The 16,707-nt window shown below is 44.8% G+C and overlaps 1 protein-coding gene across 1 annotated transcript; it reads left to right on the top strand.

Annotated features, from left to right (window-relative positions):
• Nucleotides 1-859: 859 nt before the first annotated feature.
• On the top strand, nt 860-16,461 carry LOC128278841 (mucin-19-like). The gene is made up of 15 exons (XM_053017567.1): nt 860-1,416; nt 1,567-1,818; nt 2,068-3,508; nt 3,575-3,752; nt 3,828-4,161; nt 4,247-4,370; nt 4,492-5,749; nt 5,809-5,916; nt 5,996-6,190; nt 8,403-9,006; nt 9,084-9,246; nt 9,796-10,070; nt 10,184-11,244; nt 13,033-13,317; nt 13,684-16,461. The coding sequence occupies exons 1-15, from the start codon at nt 860-862 to the stop codon at nt 13,755-13,757; spliced, it is 6,909 nt and encodes a 2,302-aa protein (XP_052873527.1). The 3' UTR covers nt 13,758-16,461.
• Nucleotides 16,462-16,707: the final 246 nt, after the last annotated feature.

Consider the following 16,707-nt stretch of genomic DNA (forward strand, 5'->3'; position numbering starts at 1 on the left):
AGTAGGTCGATTTTGGCTTTGCAACACGTGTTAACAGTTATCTGCTGCTTCAACGAAGAACAACTTCATAACCAATACACCAGCGATTTGATTACACTACTACGAAGGATCGGTGATATAAACATACGCTTCAACGTACACGGCATAGACGATGCTCGATATTTTTATGCCTAAAAGTGTTTCGAATCGTAAATTCATGATCAAACGGTTCGAATTGGCTTAAAATTGGCTATCTACAAGAAATGGCACCAAAGATTGATAAAGAGTACACAACAACACAGCAACAACAATAACTAAATGAATACCTTGCGCTGTGCGTCATGTTTATTTTATTTTTAAATGTAAACCCTGATGGTTTGAACGAGATTGATGATCTTACGATTCATAACATTTTATTTTCCACATTCGCTACCACTATCGGTACCAATATTCGCACTAAAACTATCAATCGCTAACTCATTTTTGTTACTTTTCATTTCCATTTGCAGATTAAAATGGTATTAATGGCCCAAGGGCCGTGGCCCTTCGATACGGTTGAGAAATTACTAGGATTAAGAAAGTACGCTCAAAGTTTGTACAACAACTGCAAGCATCAGCAGCCCCGTCGTGAAGGTTCACAGCAACTCACTGCTTGCGGTAACTGGCTCGAAAGCGATTCACCAAGTAGGAAACTCGTGCACCTATCCAATCAATCTGAGGCCCTCGATCTCGTACACGAAGAGGGGTTACCGGCACCACGTCCACGAATATTTGTAGAATATTTTGCATCGTTGCTTTTGGAAGCGCAGTTCATCGAAAAAAACAGGTGGCAACGATTGATGGGCACGCTGGAGGCGGAGGCCCCGGACTCTCTCACTGCATGGATTCAATGAATCGCAACGAGGCGAACAACAGCAGCCACCACCAAAGCAAGGTGGTCTTAATGAATCAAGGAACTGATAGCAATAAAGAAGGAAATCTTACCCGAAACAGCAGCAGCGGCAGCAGCAGTAGTAACAGCGCTAGCAGCAGCGGCCACAGTAACAGCACTCGATGCACCAGCAGTGGTAGTGGCAACAGTAGAAACAACGATTTAATTATTAGCGGTAGTAAGAGTGGCAGCGATTGTAATTCTGACATTACGTTCATCGGTAGAAGTAATCAAAAGCCTACGACCCCTCAGCAGCAGCAGCAACCGGTGGCAACCGTATCGTCAAAGGCAGTTATCGGATCCTCTTCATCTTCTGAAAAAGGCAGCGGTGGGGTGATAATAGTGTCATCCACACCAGGAGCGGCAGCTGTGAGTGACATAAAAGATTCTAACTTTGACGACGACAACGAGTGGGACATAGGTATCGGTGATTTGATAATCGATTTAGACGCAGACATTGAGAAAACCGGATCAAACCAGCTCCAACATCAGCAGCAACAGCAGCAGCAACAGCAGCAGCAGCAGCAACAGCAGCAGCAGCAGCAGCAGCAACAACAGCAGCAGCAGCAACAGCAGCAGCAGCAACAGCAGCAACAACAACCGCAGAGTCAACTGCATGAACAATCGCATCTTGTCAGTAACGCGCTATCAAACAGCCATCGTACAGCTTCCGGTGGTGGTGTGTTGCAATTCCTATCCAGCCCTGAGCAGTCCTCGTCAACAGGGAAGGCAACGAAAAGTGCGACACCTGGAAACGTCTCTGGCGGCGGCGGTACTGCAGTAGAACACAAAGGGACAGGTGGAGGAGGTTCACCTACTACCACTATTACTACCACTACGAGCAGCTCTAAGGGTCACCACCACCATCATCATCATCACCATCATCACCATCATCACCATCGGCACAAGCAGCAGTTGCAGAAGAGCGCTGCCAGTGAAGGAGCTTCCGAATCCCAAGCAACTCCTCGAACCTCATCCAGTGGTGTCACGTTGGGACTAGTGGAAGCGGTAGCGGTCGGATCTTCATCCAGTAGAGTGACGGACATAACATCGGAGTCAATATTTGTCACGAACACGCCGGAGAAGAAAAAGGAAAGCTCTGCTCTGGATAACATCTCACGTGCCGCCAGTTTCGGCAGAGTAGAGGCGCTACTGTTTTCGAATATAAATTCTTCGAATAAGACCCCTGGCATCGGCACAAATCTTTCCCAAGGTAGCACCAGTAAGAGTAGCAGCAGCAGCAGCAACAGTAGCAGCAGCAGCAGCAGCAGCAGCACCAACAGCACCAATAACAGCAATATCACAATGTCTTCGACTACAAGCGGCTCAAGCAGTAAGTCCACGACAAAATTGTCCGTTGACCATCAGGCAACGCTGGACAAAGGGTTGAAAATGAAGATAAAACGCACCAAACCGGGAACGAAAACTTCGGAAGCAAAACACGAGATAGTCAAATCGGATCAAAACGGCACAACGCCAACAACGGGCACTATTAGTGCCGCCGGGGGAGCAAGTTCTATTACCGGCAGCGGGTCGGCACTAGGAGCGGTGTCTTCTGCTGCGCTGACCAGCACGACTGCGGCAACCGGTGTGACGACTGCTGCTTCGGTAGCACCCGCAGGGTTGCTAAATATTGCCGGTGTCCCTCTCAGTGTCGGCTCCACAGCAGGAACACCACCACATTTAGGGAACGTTTCCGACAATACGGGTATCGGGGGTGGTGCGACTCTTGTTCTTGGCGGCAACAACAGCAATAGTACCAGTAACAGTAGCAGTATAGGTGGTATCAATTCTGTCACCAAAACCGGCCCGGGAGCTGTGGGAGGTCACACACTTTCCACCAGCGGTGGTAGCCTAGGTGGTTCGGGGCATAACTGCAACAACACTGCCAACGGGAGCAGCACCACAAACGCGGCGGGAGGCGCAAACAACAATTCCAGTAGTAATATCAACAGTGGGAGCACTAATAGTAGCAATGTTAGTGGTGCCAGCAGCAACAGTGGTAGTGGTAAGAAACATTTATCGCAATCTACCGGCGGCGGCGGCAGCGGCGGTAGTTCCAGCAACAGCTCGGCGGCGAGCATCGGTGGTAGCAATATTGCCAATCAGCAGTCATTGAACTGCTCCAACTTGCTCAGTTCGCAGCAGCAGCAGCCGCAACAACAAGGTTCCAACAAACGGGGTAGCAGTGGTCACCGAAGGGACAAAGGAAAAGACAAAACTGCACACCACAATCAGCGAGACAAAAACGAACAACCAGCACCACAGCATCACGGCGGTATCGAAGGGAGCGTGGCCAGCGGGAGCATCCGGGCATCCATTGGCAATGGCAGTTGCAGCTGCGTGAACCATGACGTTCAAGTTAACGGAGCCCTTCAGCCTTGCTCGAGCGCATCGTGCATTTACGCCAAGAGTGTTGGAAGTGGTGGAAGCGATCATGGTTCAATTATCAGCAACACTGTGCTCAGTTCTGCTCACCGAATTGGCGGTGGCAACACAGGTGGGTGTGCCGTTATTGGTTCGTCCACGGGTACAACTACAAATAGCAATCCAGCGAACACCCCAGGCCCACCACCGTTAGGAAACGATGTTGGCAAGGTAACAGGACGCAAGCACGGAGCGGCCAGGGCAATGGTTTTGTGAACATCTTTGTCTATCTTTCAGGCAATGAGTTCTACAGTTTCCACGGATACGCACAGTACTACCGGAACTAGCAACAGCATGACCAATGTCAGCAACATACATTCCGCGAGCGCTGGGGTTCTGAAGACGCAACTACAAGCAGGTTCTCAGGCCGGTGGTGAAGTATCTGGCGGGCGGGGAAACAATGGCAGCATGATAGGTACGGATCGCGTGGACCCCTTGTGCTCGGCTTGGCAACATTTTCATGCGTGTTATGCATTTTCCTTGCCAGCAGGTATGTTCAACAACTGCGCTGGGCCATCGTCAGGTTTAATTGGAACCGGTACAGCGGCACACGACGATAAAAGCACTAGTTCCAGTCCGCCACCGGCGAAGCGGCATAAGAGCGATCGAAAAGACATGGTGGATGTGTGCGTTGGAACCTCGGTCGGAACCATTACGGAGCCGGACTGTTTGGGACCTTGCGAACCGGGCACATCCGTGACGTTGGAAGGCATTGTTTGGCACGAAACGGAGGGTGGCGTGCTGGTGGTAAATGTTACCTGGCGAGGGAAAACCTACGTTGGGACTCTTATTGACTGCACCAAACACGATTGGGCTCCACCGAGGTAGTAGCTTACAATTGGAATACCCTGAAAGATAAATTTCTATGTACCTGTGTTGTTAACCTGTTGCTTTTTATACCATAAATAGATTTTGTGATTCTCCGACGGAGGAACTGGACTCCAGGACACCAAAAGGGCGAGGGAAGCGTGGCCGCAGTTCGACTTTGTTGCCGTCTAACGACCTCAGCAATTTCACAGAAACTAGAAGCTCGGTATGTAGCACGGTACCAATGCATTTCCGTAACATTCATCGGCAGGGATATTGTTTGGGGCATAGGCCAAAATCTAAAATTGGATCAATATTAATCGTTCACCTTGTTTTTCTATCTGCAGATGCACAGCAAGCTGAGAAATGGGGGTTCGAAAGGTCGAGGCGCACGTGGGGGCGTGTTGGAACCATGCGCTACTAGCAGTGGGGTGACCAAAATTACGACGATTGCTTCTGGGCCATGTTCACTGGGTGTAGTCAACAATGGTAGTGTTTCCGCTGCTAGTGGCGCATCCAATACACCGTCGACATCTCCAGTAGCGTTTTTGCCGCCACGAGCCGAAAAACGTAAATCCAAGGACGAATCTCCCTCTCCGATTGGTGCAGGTTCCGTTGGAATTGGTGGTGGTGTAGCTGTTAACGTAGGTGGAAATAACAACGGTGGCGGCAGCAGCAGTGTCACCGGTACCACTGTGATAAACCCCGGGTGTGTAACTGCCGGTAGCATCTCCGGTGGCGTTTTTAACAATGGATCCAACAGCGGCAGTGCGATTGTTGGTGCCGCGGGACAGCAAAGCTCGCTGATAAACCCAGTGACGGGGATCAATGTCCAGATTGCTGTTACCGGGAGCTCGGCGTCCAAGAAAGGCAAAGTCGGCGTAACAGCCTGCGCCATTTCACCCGTATTGCTCGAGTGCCCCGAGCAAGATTGCAGCAAAAAGTACAAGCACGCAAACGGTTTAAAGTATCATCAAAGTCACGCGCACGCTGGCAGTACATCTTCGATGGATGAGGACTCGCTGCAGGCACCGGAATCGCCCCAACCAACGACGACACCATCGCCGATGGCCATTGTTTCACAGCTTGGCATAGCTGAAGTTGGCGGGGTCGCGCAAACGGGCACTTCAGCAGCGACCAACAGCAACAGTGAGCTGGTGTTTGCTCTTTCTGCAAACACCACATCATCGGAAGCGACTTTGAGATCGACGGCACCGAATACCACCGCCCCCACCCATGCAACCTCAGGAGTCACGTCATCGATGCTTTCCGCGACAAGTTGCATTTCAACCATGTCTAGTCAATTGTCACAGCAGAGTATGACATCTAAACAACAGCCTCTACTGTCAATGGGGATACTAGCCGCCGGCAATGCCACTAATAATGGCAGCAGCAGCAGCTCCATAATTAAGCCTCCGCCGTCCAGTAACGATGGTACTAACACGGCACACGACGCTGCTGGCAGCATTTCACTACAGCCATCTGTTTCGTTGGTGGATCAAACGGGTGGCACCACTGCAGCAACGACTCAGAGCGATCAAGATCCTCTCAGTATTGGTGCTGTTGATGGTAACCCGGGATCGTTGAATGGTAAGGATGGAATGGGTAATGTGACGTTGGTATGGCAACGGTGGATAAACTATGCTTGTTTTTGTTTTTTGCAGACGATGCTGAGACGAATTCGAAATCGTCCGTTTCAGGACCAATGAGTAGGACCGCAGTGACCGGTGTGCCAATGCCCTCTAGCGGTGCACAATCTACCACCGTCGATGGTAACAGCATTAAAAACATTGCGTGGCACCAGTTTTGTTTAGGTAGCTTTATGTGTTTGTTTTATTCGTACTATTCCAGCAACTAAAACATCACACAGCTATGTTAAACAAAAGAAGTGTCGGAAGTCTCCGGGGCCCATGGAGTACGATGCAATGGCTTCGTCTGCCGCAAACCGTACTGAAGATGTTCAAAGTCCAGCTTATAGTGATATCAGCGATGATTCTACTCCGGTCACCGATTCAACCGATCTGCCAATGGGTGGAGGTGGAGCTGGTATGTTAAAAAACGATTTGATCATTAGATGGGAATTGACTCATTACCGTGGAACGGGTCTCTTGTCAAACCTGGGGTTTGCTTCCGTTTTCTCTTTCGATGCTTCGTTTTCTCTTGGGCTACCAAGTTGCCTCTGCTCTACGCATGGCCTACTTAGAATCGCGAAAATTTGCATGTCTTCTAGCAGCGCCTTTGGTGGATGGATTTCAAATGTGTTGGTAGTTTCAAAAGATTTCAAATGTGATCTTTTAAGGGCCGTTTACACGTAGCGATATATCGTTGCAATGCCTTGTATCGATTAACCGAGCGATATATCGCAGCCAAGGTGGAGCGTCTACACGCCACGATGTATCGTTTCGATTTGCAATCGCAGATCTCAGTGTCATGGAAACAGCCATGGAAGAAACACTGTGCCTGTCTGCCTTTGGATTGTGCGTTTCGGTTACAAAGCAAAAAATAGAACGTACCAAGAGTACTAATCGGTCACGGTGGTCGAGGGAATGGCTTTTAAAGCAAGGCAATTATTCTCACGTTAAACTTTTGCTTTAAAAACATTCAAAACAACATGTCAAACCGCCATCAACACACGCACACATGTCTATCCACCGTCAGCACACGCACACATGTATGGAGATTGGACCGAAATTGATGCTCGGCGCATTCAATTTTTTTGATCTGCCAATCTGGTGGTATACAAGCAATTTGTTCCTTTTTTGCTGTCTACACGTAGCGATATATCGTTGCAATTGGTTTCATACAAGGCATTGCAACGATATATCGCTACGTGTAAACGGCCCTTTAGACATTCGACTTTCAGTGCTGAAAGTTTCATCTTGGTACGCGGAGTGTAGAGAAAGTTATGGAACTCGAAAGCAGAGAAATAATTTTGCACAATCACGTCGAGAACCTCACGTGGCCTGCTTTAAAAATCGCAAAAACACTAAAATTCGCTAAATCAACTGCATGTGCTGTGCTCCACAGTTTCCGGGAACGCAATACCGTAGATCGAAAGATTCAGAGTAGGTGTCGTAGTTGAACATACGACCGGCAGCTGAACTGGAAGATTTTGAAATCCTGTCAAGGCAAATCCTGGACTTTCGGTTTGGGATATTGCAAAAAAATGTGGTACCAGCAGAAGTGGACTGTCCAGAGGATCTGTCTGCTACTGTTCTTTCGAGAGGGCTACTGTTCTAGAGGCTACTGTTCTAGGGGCTACTGTTCTTTCCTTGCATGTAAGCATCCAAACAGAACCCTTAAGCAAAACCTAGCCGCTAAAACACGCACTAGAAAGTTGTACGATAAGGTTCTGACGAGGTAAAAATGATGCTTGCTTATGGACGACGAAACATACATGAAAATGGATTTTGGACAGCTTCCTGGACCAAAATTTACACGGCACGATACGGGAAGATGTCCCCTCCAGTTTCAAATTTGTATTAGCCAATAAATTTGCGCGGAAGGCAAGGAATTTGCACCCGTGGACGGAAAACCAAGTTTTCATCACAAACACGAACTCAAAGCTGTGCAAGAAAGAGTGTCACAGAAAGGGCTGGTTATGTTTTGGCCTGATTTGACAAGCGGCCTCTACAGCAGGGGGGTAGTTCAGTGGTACCGTTACAATAAGGTGGATTTCATCGCAAAGTATATTAACCCAACAAATTGCCCTGAACTCCGCCCAATCGAAAATGATTGGGTAATAATCAAAAGGAAGTTGAAGAAGACTGAAAAGGTGATGCGGGATGCTGCAGAAATGGCGAGAAATTGGAGCAAATCAGTCGCTGAGGTAGACCAGAAGACTGTGCAGAAAATGATAGCACGCATTCCAAAGAATGTTCTGAAATTCTTCTCTAAAAGTACAATAAAATACCTTGACCTGACATCCTTGAATTTTGACACCTTGACATGTTTCCTGAGTCAAACTACCCCGAGATAGAGCTAATTCAATTGTTCCCGATTCTAAGTGGGCCATGCTTTACTCTGCACGGCATGCTCTGATTCTTATTTTCTTCGGCGGTGCACTCAACATCGGCTCACCATTACCGAGATCGCTTCAACTTCAAAGTACGAAGCAAAGCTGCCAAGCTTTAAGAAATAATAGAGATAACTATCTATCAAGAAAATAATGAATTACTTTTTAGTCAGCTTTATATTTATAATATTTTATAATGCCAATGCATAGTGTTACTAATTTTGATTGTTGGTTTTTTTTCAGAAAAATCAAAAAGTTCTCATATCACTGAGTTGGGCACTCGAAAACCTAATGATCCACCAGCTGAAAGTGGTAACCCTTCAATAAACAACAGTCCAACGCCCGGTGGACCGCTGACACCCCTTGCTGGATATGGCATGTATCCGTATTATGCCGGGCTGCCTCATCAGCAGCCACCTCCGCCGGCTGGAGCGTACTTCCCTGCAGCTCCAGATGTTGGGTCTAATAAACCTCCACCTCCGCAACCTATGGGGAGCGTAGTGGCACACGGCATACCGACAGGCCATGCGGGTCCAGGTGGTGGTGCGCCAGGAAGTGCGATGGAATACACTAAAAGCAAAGAACCGCCCCTGGATCTTATCAATAAGCCAAACAGTGCTGGCCTTCAACAACATCCCCTGCATCAACCACAGTTGCCGCCTTCGTTGCCTCCGCCGCCAAACCTTGCTTCTGCTGGCCAACAATCTGGGGACGTGAGAGGCATGTCACTGAATGCCGCCGGTGTGGGATTACAGCATACAGACCATAAGGATGGTTCTTTATTAGCTGCTGGCCCACCACCGCCGCCACCTGGAGGCAAAGTTCTCCAACACTATTATCCCTATGGGTAAGTCTGACGCTAGAAAGGGCAAAAAGCGCAATTTTCTGCAGAAAATCAATCTGGTATCATTTATATTATTTTAGGTACGTGCCACCTGGTTACAACTATCCTGGTCTAGATCCTGCTTATGGCCCAATATCGGTGATACCAGAAGATTCCAAACATAATGTGGCAATCACAATAAAGGAGGAAAGATCGAAAGAGAGCCAAAGTCCTAGCGAGTATAGTAAATTAGGAACGCCCACGGTAAGCTCTAATTTTTTTTATGGCATCTTTGTATATTAAACTTGCATGAATAGTTTTTCTATGCAATAAGAATTCAATAGGTGTTAAACTGTTCGTATCATATGTTTGATCAATTACAATGTTACCATATAGTAACATTCTGGAAGGCAGTCGTTGCTCAATTAATATCTCTTTGGCACAGTTTAGTTCAAAGTATGAGTAATGTAACTTTTAATTATAAATTGTATTAGATTAAAATTGGACCGTTGATTGTTTGTTAACGCTGCACAAACAAATCGTTTCTGTGTCGTCAATTCAACACTCCTCTATTGCATGCAGAAAAGTTTATTGTTGAGACAACAAACGAAGATAATACATCTCTTTGTTGCAACGCAACAAATAAGATAATCTGTTTCAAATTTATGCTCAAATGTATAACGTACATTTTGTAACAAAAATATTCCAAACCAAAACTAACTCAATAACGGACTCGTTGCTTCGTTCGATCAATTTCTATTGTTAGTGTGTCCTCTCACTTGATTGCTTCGATTATAAATATATCCTTTACAGATGATGGCGACGAAACTAATAAAATCAGAATCTACAAAAGATGTAAAGACTGAATCAGGGATCGGCAGTAGTGGTCATCATGGGCCTGGACTACACCCTAAGGATCAACAGCCTAGCGGGCCAAACCAGCAACCTCCTCCTCCGTTACCATCGCAACCGCTTGGACCGTACGGTAATATGTTTCAACGACACGGATTGAATGTAATACCTCCCAACAGTGGTCCACCGCCACCCCCTTCGCCGCTTATGTCAACGAGAGAGGAAGATCTAAGAAGGTACGTTCCAGTATGTGGCGCTAAACTACTGGCAGGCTCTTGGTTCTGTAAAGTATGCGACAATACAAATAATTTCCTTCATTCTTTGCCTTTTGCCTGTATTGCGCGAGCAGGTTATTCAGTTACTCCGATCAGCGGCGTGGTGGAAATGCACCTCTACCTGCAGGACACCTTGGTCCATCGCTTTCGGCCGGTCTCAACCTTAAAGAGGAATCCAACGCTTCCTTATCGCACAGCCAGCAGTCGCAACAGTCGGGCATGCATGGTCAATCGATCGGCAGTATGGTGGGTTCAGTTTCCGGAAAAGCTTCAAAATCTTCCTCGCTGCAAGGATCATCGTCCGCGTCTGTGAAGGGTAATTCCAAGGGCACGGACGGTAGTGGGGGCAGCAGTATGAAACAGCAGCAATCGCAGCAAGAAGATAAAGAAAGCAGCGTGAAGGTAAAACAGGAAGGACAGAAGCCGACGATGGAAACGCAGGGCCCACCGCCACCGCCGACTTCGCAGTACTATTCACCATCGCTGTACATGAGCGCGGCACCGTTTGGATTCGACCCAAACCATCAAATGTACCGACAGATGCTTGTTTCAACAGCACCGTACAATGCGCCTCCGTATCACTTGCAAATACCACGATTCAATCACCCACCCGAGGACTTGTCTCGGAATCAAAGTACAAAAGCATTAGACCTGCTACAGCACCATGCCAGTCAGTACTACAACTCGCATAAGATACACGAGCTAAGTGAGCGCGCACTGAAAAGTCCGACCAGCAGCAGCGTCAAAGTAAGCGTATCAAGTCCCAACCCTTCGCAGCAACCCGGTTGCCAAAATCCTAATCTATGCATTCCTCCACCAAACAGTAGCGCAGGATTGTCTTTACAGCAACAACAACCAGTTGCTGCGACGCAGCAACAACAGCAGCAGCAACAGCAATCATCTAATTCAAGTGGTGTTGGTGGCGTTGGGGGTAGTGGTGGTGGAGGAGGAAATGGCAGTGGAGGCAATGGTGGAAGTGGAATTGGTGGTGAAGTTGGTAGTGGAGCTGGAGGTATTGGTGGCGGAGGCGGTGGTGGCGGTGGCAATGGGAGTGTTAGTGGGCCTCCACCTTTGCAGCAATCATCGTCGCAACAACAACAACAAAGCCTGTCCTCGTCCGGAAATCATTTGCAAGGTATTTAACCGAACTGATTTGTAGTAACGTCTACCGACTTCTTTTAACCTGACAAAATTTGGAAGGGATGGGTTCATCTGTTTCAGTAAACTTTGTCAGCCGAACCTAGAAATTCTTAATACCTACAATATTCTACACCTACCATGCATAGCGAAACAACGTTAAAAAAAATACAAAAAAAATAACGAAATACTACAGAAACCAGTTTTGGGATCATTGATATACAATAAAAAATTTAGCCGCGCATATTCAACAAAATTTTCTCTGGTGCGAAACGACGTTAACTTTTCGCAAAGCATGTAATTTTGCTCAAACAATGTGACCATGCGGCGTGGTTTTGTTATGCAGTCCTTTCTGCAGCCCTGCAGGTGTTATTGTTCACCAGTTTTTTTTTTAGTTAATTGAGCAAATTCTGTTCAGGTTCATTCACAGAAGGAACCTCTTTAGTTTATGATAGAAATTGTTGTTAAATATTTTTAACGGATTTGAAAGAATTAGATGTGAAAAACCAAAAAATTCAAGCTCCAACCTTTAAATAAACTTAAAGTTCACCTTCCATTGCACATGAATGCAGCAGTTCACGAGATTGAATTAAAATGTCATTCATACGTCACAATTTTGCTCTTAAGCCCGGTCCACACGTTACGACTTCACTGATACTTTAGTCTGTGCAACCATGTTCTGCATGTTGATGCACGAGTTTTTTACGGAATTTAATCATTGCTTCGCTTTAAAAGCCATTTCCTCGAACACTGTGACCGATAAGTGAACACAACGTATCGGGTTTGCGATGCAAGTCGTTATGAAGTCGTAGCGTGTGGACGCTCCACAGATTACTACGATACGATAATAATTTTAGTCTGCGCAGACTAAAGTATCAGTGAAGTCGTAGCGTCTGGACCGGCCTTTAAGGCCCGTTTACATGTAACGATATATCTGAACGATGCCTTGTATGAGACCAATCGTAACGATATATCGTTACGTGTAGACAGCAAAAAAGTACCAATTTGCTTGTATACGACCATAGATTCAGATCAAAAAAATTGAATGCGCCGAGCATCAATTTCGGTCCAATGGATCCAATCTCCATACATGTGTGCATGTGTTGATGGTGGTTTGGCATGTTGTTTTGAATGTTTTTAAAGCAAAAGTTTAACGTGAGAATAATGGCTTCGCTTTAAAAGCCATTTCCTCGACCACTGGGACTGATAAGTACTCTTGGCACGTTCTATTTTTTATTTTTAACCGAAACGCACAATGCCAAGACAGACCAATACAGTGTTACTTCCATGGCTGTCATTGCAAATCGAAACGATACATCGTGGCGTGTAGACGCTCCACCTTGGCTACGATATATCATTACGATTAATCTGATACAAGGCATTGTTCAGATATATCGTAGCGTGTAAACGGGCCTTTAGTCTGCGCAGACCAAAGTCGTTATCGGACCTTAAAGAATATACAGTAAAAAATTTTACAAAATAGTCAAATGTTCAGAGGATAACCCATTGCGCTAGCAACCTTACATAAATTCAAATTAAAAAATTGGATTTTTTGTGAACAGATTTAGTGATTCGCACATACTACACCAAAAGGTTCAAACTATGGTGAAAATGCTAAAAATACGGACAAGACGGATTTATTTGAGGGCCAGAAAATTAAGAGCCAAAATAAGTTTTGCTTCATGCTGTTTACCTGATAACTATTTGGAAACCCATTCCAAACGTTAATGATTGAAACGCAATCACTTGTAAAATAATCCTTTTCTTTCTTTCCTTTTTCTACCAGGGTTATCACTCAATAGTACAGCTGGCAATGGTGGTAACTGTGCGGGAGGAATTAACAACAGTCTGGGCGGCGGAGGAAGCAGCAATAGTGGCGGAGGCACAGGAACCGATAGTTGTGTGGCGAAGGATCACGGAAGTAGTAATGTTGGGGGTAGCTCCCAGCATCAATCATCGGGCGGTGGTGGTGGTAATGGCACAAGAAGTCCACCACCACAACGACACGTTCATACGCACCACCATACTCACGTTGGTTTGGGGTATCCGATGTTTCAGGCACCTTACGGAGGTAAGTTTTGTTCGATGGGGATGGTGAGCACTTCAATGGCAAAAGATGCGGAATAACTTTTGACCGAGATCTCTTGTCATCCACCCAGCCTTGCTTAGTATGTTGTACACGTCCCGGTTTGTGGCAGAATGCCCTACCTTATGCCTACCTATCCTACCCTACCACGATAGTATGAAGATGTGGATAAAGAAGCCGTTCTTTGGGTCTTTAATCTACAATCTTCATCATATTAACATGTGCTAAAAACGCACCAAAACTAACCAACCAAAATACGATTTGTTCTGATTGAGGAAGCATTTTTAAAATCTAAATTGATTGGTTTAGCAGTGAGTGTACATGATCTGGTTTTTTATTATATTTTTTCAGCGGTATTAACGAGTCCACAGGCGGCTGCCGTCACCGTACTAAATCCTTTCCAGACGGGACCACCAACCAAGTGAAAGTAAACGCCAGAGGCAATTCAGTGGCTAACCAAGTGAAACAGGCACGCGACCAATTGATCGTCGCCGCAGTTGTGTGATATTAGAACGAGAGTTACGTGGAAACAATGGTCTCTTTCTCACTATCTTCCTGACGAAGACAAGAGCCACATCAATAAAAAAAAAGGCCAGAATCGTGCCAATACATGTCGATCTACGAAACACGTCGTTCTTCTAAACCCTACTATAATTGATTAATTAGTTACGACAAGTAATTGTCAGTTCATAGAATGTAGCGTAATCATCAGGACTGTAGCGGCAGAGTAATTGATTCGCGTAACAGGGAAACGATCCTTAGCTTACTTTGTTCAACAACCCTGATGGTGTGATAAGTCCGCGAGCGAGGATGAGCATATATTAGCAAGTGAGAGAACATTGTCAAAGTGAAAAAAGAACACGTCGTCGTCGAGACTTAGGAAGAAGAAACGCTGCTAACCATAGAGCTTTGTTCTTTTTTTATTGTTTTGAATGAAGGAGGTACTGTTTTCAGTTTTGCCAGCATGATCAACGTCAATAGTTATTGTTCACATGCGGTTAACAAGCAAAACCTGCGGTGAACGCTGTTAATCCGATTATTGTGCATTCAATTGGTAAACAGAACGATGAGTAGCGACGACGAGAAAAACGGAAACCGTGGTGGTTCGGAAGAAGAATGCGTTTTAATCAAATCAAGCTCTAATGTCTTAGAAAAGTCTAGCTCTTACTTAAGATCGATGTTATAAAACAGCAAAGGCGTTAAATATACTCCAACTACAGGGGCGTCGACGTGTATATTTTGTAGAATTGTAAATGAAATTTCTTTCCGATATAACGCACTGACGGTGATACCGACGAGTATTATTCGTACAGAGGAGAAAAGAAAAACAACGCGTCGCGACACGAGAAGAAAAAGGAAGTCAAGATTATAAACATCGGTACACGATGAAACGAAAAAGAAATCTACTTACTAAATCGTTGTTAAACACATTTTAGAAATAGTAAGCTAATAAGAAAAGATTGGATAAGTAAAAAGACCTAGAACAGGCGACGAAAGGATGTCGAATGGTGTGGAGATGTAGATGTAGAGAGAGAGAGAGAGAAATGAGAGAATAAGGTGTCTGCTGGAGGCAAAACACAAATGCACAACAGTTTTTGATAGGAGTTCTGCATCGTTTAGGAGGCGTTGTAATATATTTTTGTACAAAATCTAATAATTAAGTTATATTGAAACAAGTAGGCGTCGTACAAAATTGTTCTTCGAGCAATTGAAAAGCGCGGAATGTGCGAGTTTTTAGATGTAAATTTTTGTAGAAAATAGCTTTAGGACGAAGGATTGCCTCCCTTGCACAGTTGAGAAACGTCGAGAAAAGCGCACAGTTCCTCGTTCTTGTCGATAAGGGTGAGCGCGCAGCAAAAAAAATAAATAAATAACGGTAAAACGTCTGGAAAAGAATTTAAGTATGCTGAAAAAGGGAAGAATGGGCAGATACGTCGCGTGAAACATTTGAGTCTTTCTTGCTGAAGGTTGGAGACATACCTGACACGAAACTGTGTATGAAAACAAAAGCTTGTTCATATCGAGGGTTTACCAACATCATTCGCTTTTGCTAACTAACCCAAAACGAAGGGTTGCATGGATGCGAGCTGAGCACAGGGCGCAAAATGTCTGCCCATTGTACATGCTACCACACTATTTTCATCTTATAAATTTTAATTTTCCGTTACTAGGTTGCGCTAATTTCTACAAGACCACGTCCTTGTAGGCACATTTATTTGCCGATACGAACGGTGGCGTATGCTACCAAAAAATTGCGAAAAAGGAAAGGAAAACTGCTAACTTGCCTGAATACACACTTTGTTTTGGCACCATTTTGTATGGTGCAGCTTTATGAGATTTATAACATGCTCGATGTTATTTCAAACAATATTAGTAGGCTTTTTGTGTTATGCAAGTTTTTTTCCCAAAATGTATGCGTTGCTTGATTTTGTGTAGCAAATTCACGAACATGCTTTCAAAGCGCTGTTTCGGGGTAGGAGCTAAAACGTGATATTCCATCACTTTTCGCAATTTAAAAAACCGTTGGTTGGCAGCGTTAGTGTATGATAATAGTGTCAGCTCTCCTTTTTTTTGGATACTAAACGTTGTCACCCTTGCCGGCGTGAGGTCACAGTATCATGCGCCTCCTTCGACTCCATTGATGCGTATAAAAAATGGATAGTACGAAAGCATAAGAAACCCCAAACACGGTAGCAAAAGAAAATTCGGGTATTATTGAGGAAACGAGAAACAAAACACATATGAAAATGTAAAACGTGCCGTGTTCTCCCTTCTATATCATTAAGCTTCTAGAAGCAAAGTGTGAGTATAAAATAATGGTACTATTATTGATTATGATGATAATAATTATAATATTAATTGGATCTAGTTTGATAACGAATATGGTACACAAAAAAGAACACGCAACTGAGTGTAGCTTATAAATATTCGCAAATGGATAAAGGAAACAGACAGAAAAACACAAAATCTGCTATATGTGAAATAAGCATCAATACACACACATATATATATATATATAAATATATATATATACATAAAATCATACCTTACATAATTTAGGAGGGTACATTCCGTGTATTGGAAAAATACAGTCATAAAACGAGCATGGAAAATAAACCGAAGCAAAATACAACGGCATTAACAAAAAAACTGAATAAAATCAAAACTTGAAAGTGAAATTAATGATAAATGATCTAAATTACTTGTAGTTCGTTGTTCGTTCGTTCGTTGTTGCATTTTAAGTTTTTATATCTCTGTTTCTTTTTTACGCCTGTTCTTTGCCTACATGATTTAGGCTTTTCGTCAGGAAGAACACACCCGATATAACCGAACAACCGGAATAGCAAAATTGAATGAGTTGTGTCGTCCAAGGTG

This window comes from Anopheles cruzii, chromosome 2 (assembly GCF_943734635.1).
Source record: "Anopheles cruzii chromosome 2, idAnoCruzAS_RS32_06, whole genome shotgun sequence".
Lineage (NCBI taxonomy): Eukaryota > Metazoa > Arthropoda > Insecta > Diptera > Culicidae > Anopheles > Anopheles cruzii.

Excerpts from the sequence above, each read along its gene's own strand:
- LOC128278841 (XM_053017567.1), top strand. The coding sequence starts at position 860 with ATGGATTCAATGAATCGCAACGAGGCGAACAACAGCAGCCACCACCAA. Across the intron at positions 4,371-4,491 it reads TCACAGAAACTAGAAGCTCG|ATGCACAGCAAGCTGAGAAA; the intron begins GTATGTAGCACG and ends TTCTATCTGCAG. Across the intron at positions 6,191-8,402 it reads AATGGGTGGAGGTGGAGCTG|AAAAATCAAAAAGTTCTCAT; the intron begins GTATGTTAAAAA and ends GTTTTTTTTCAG.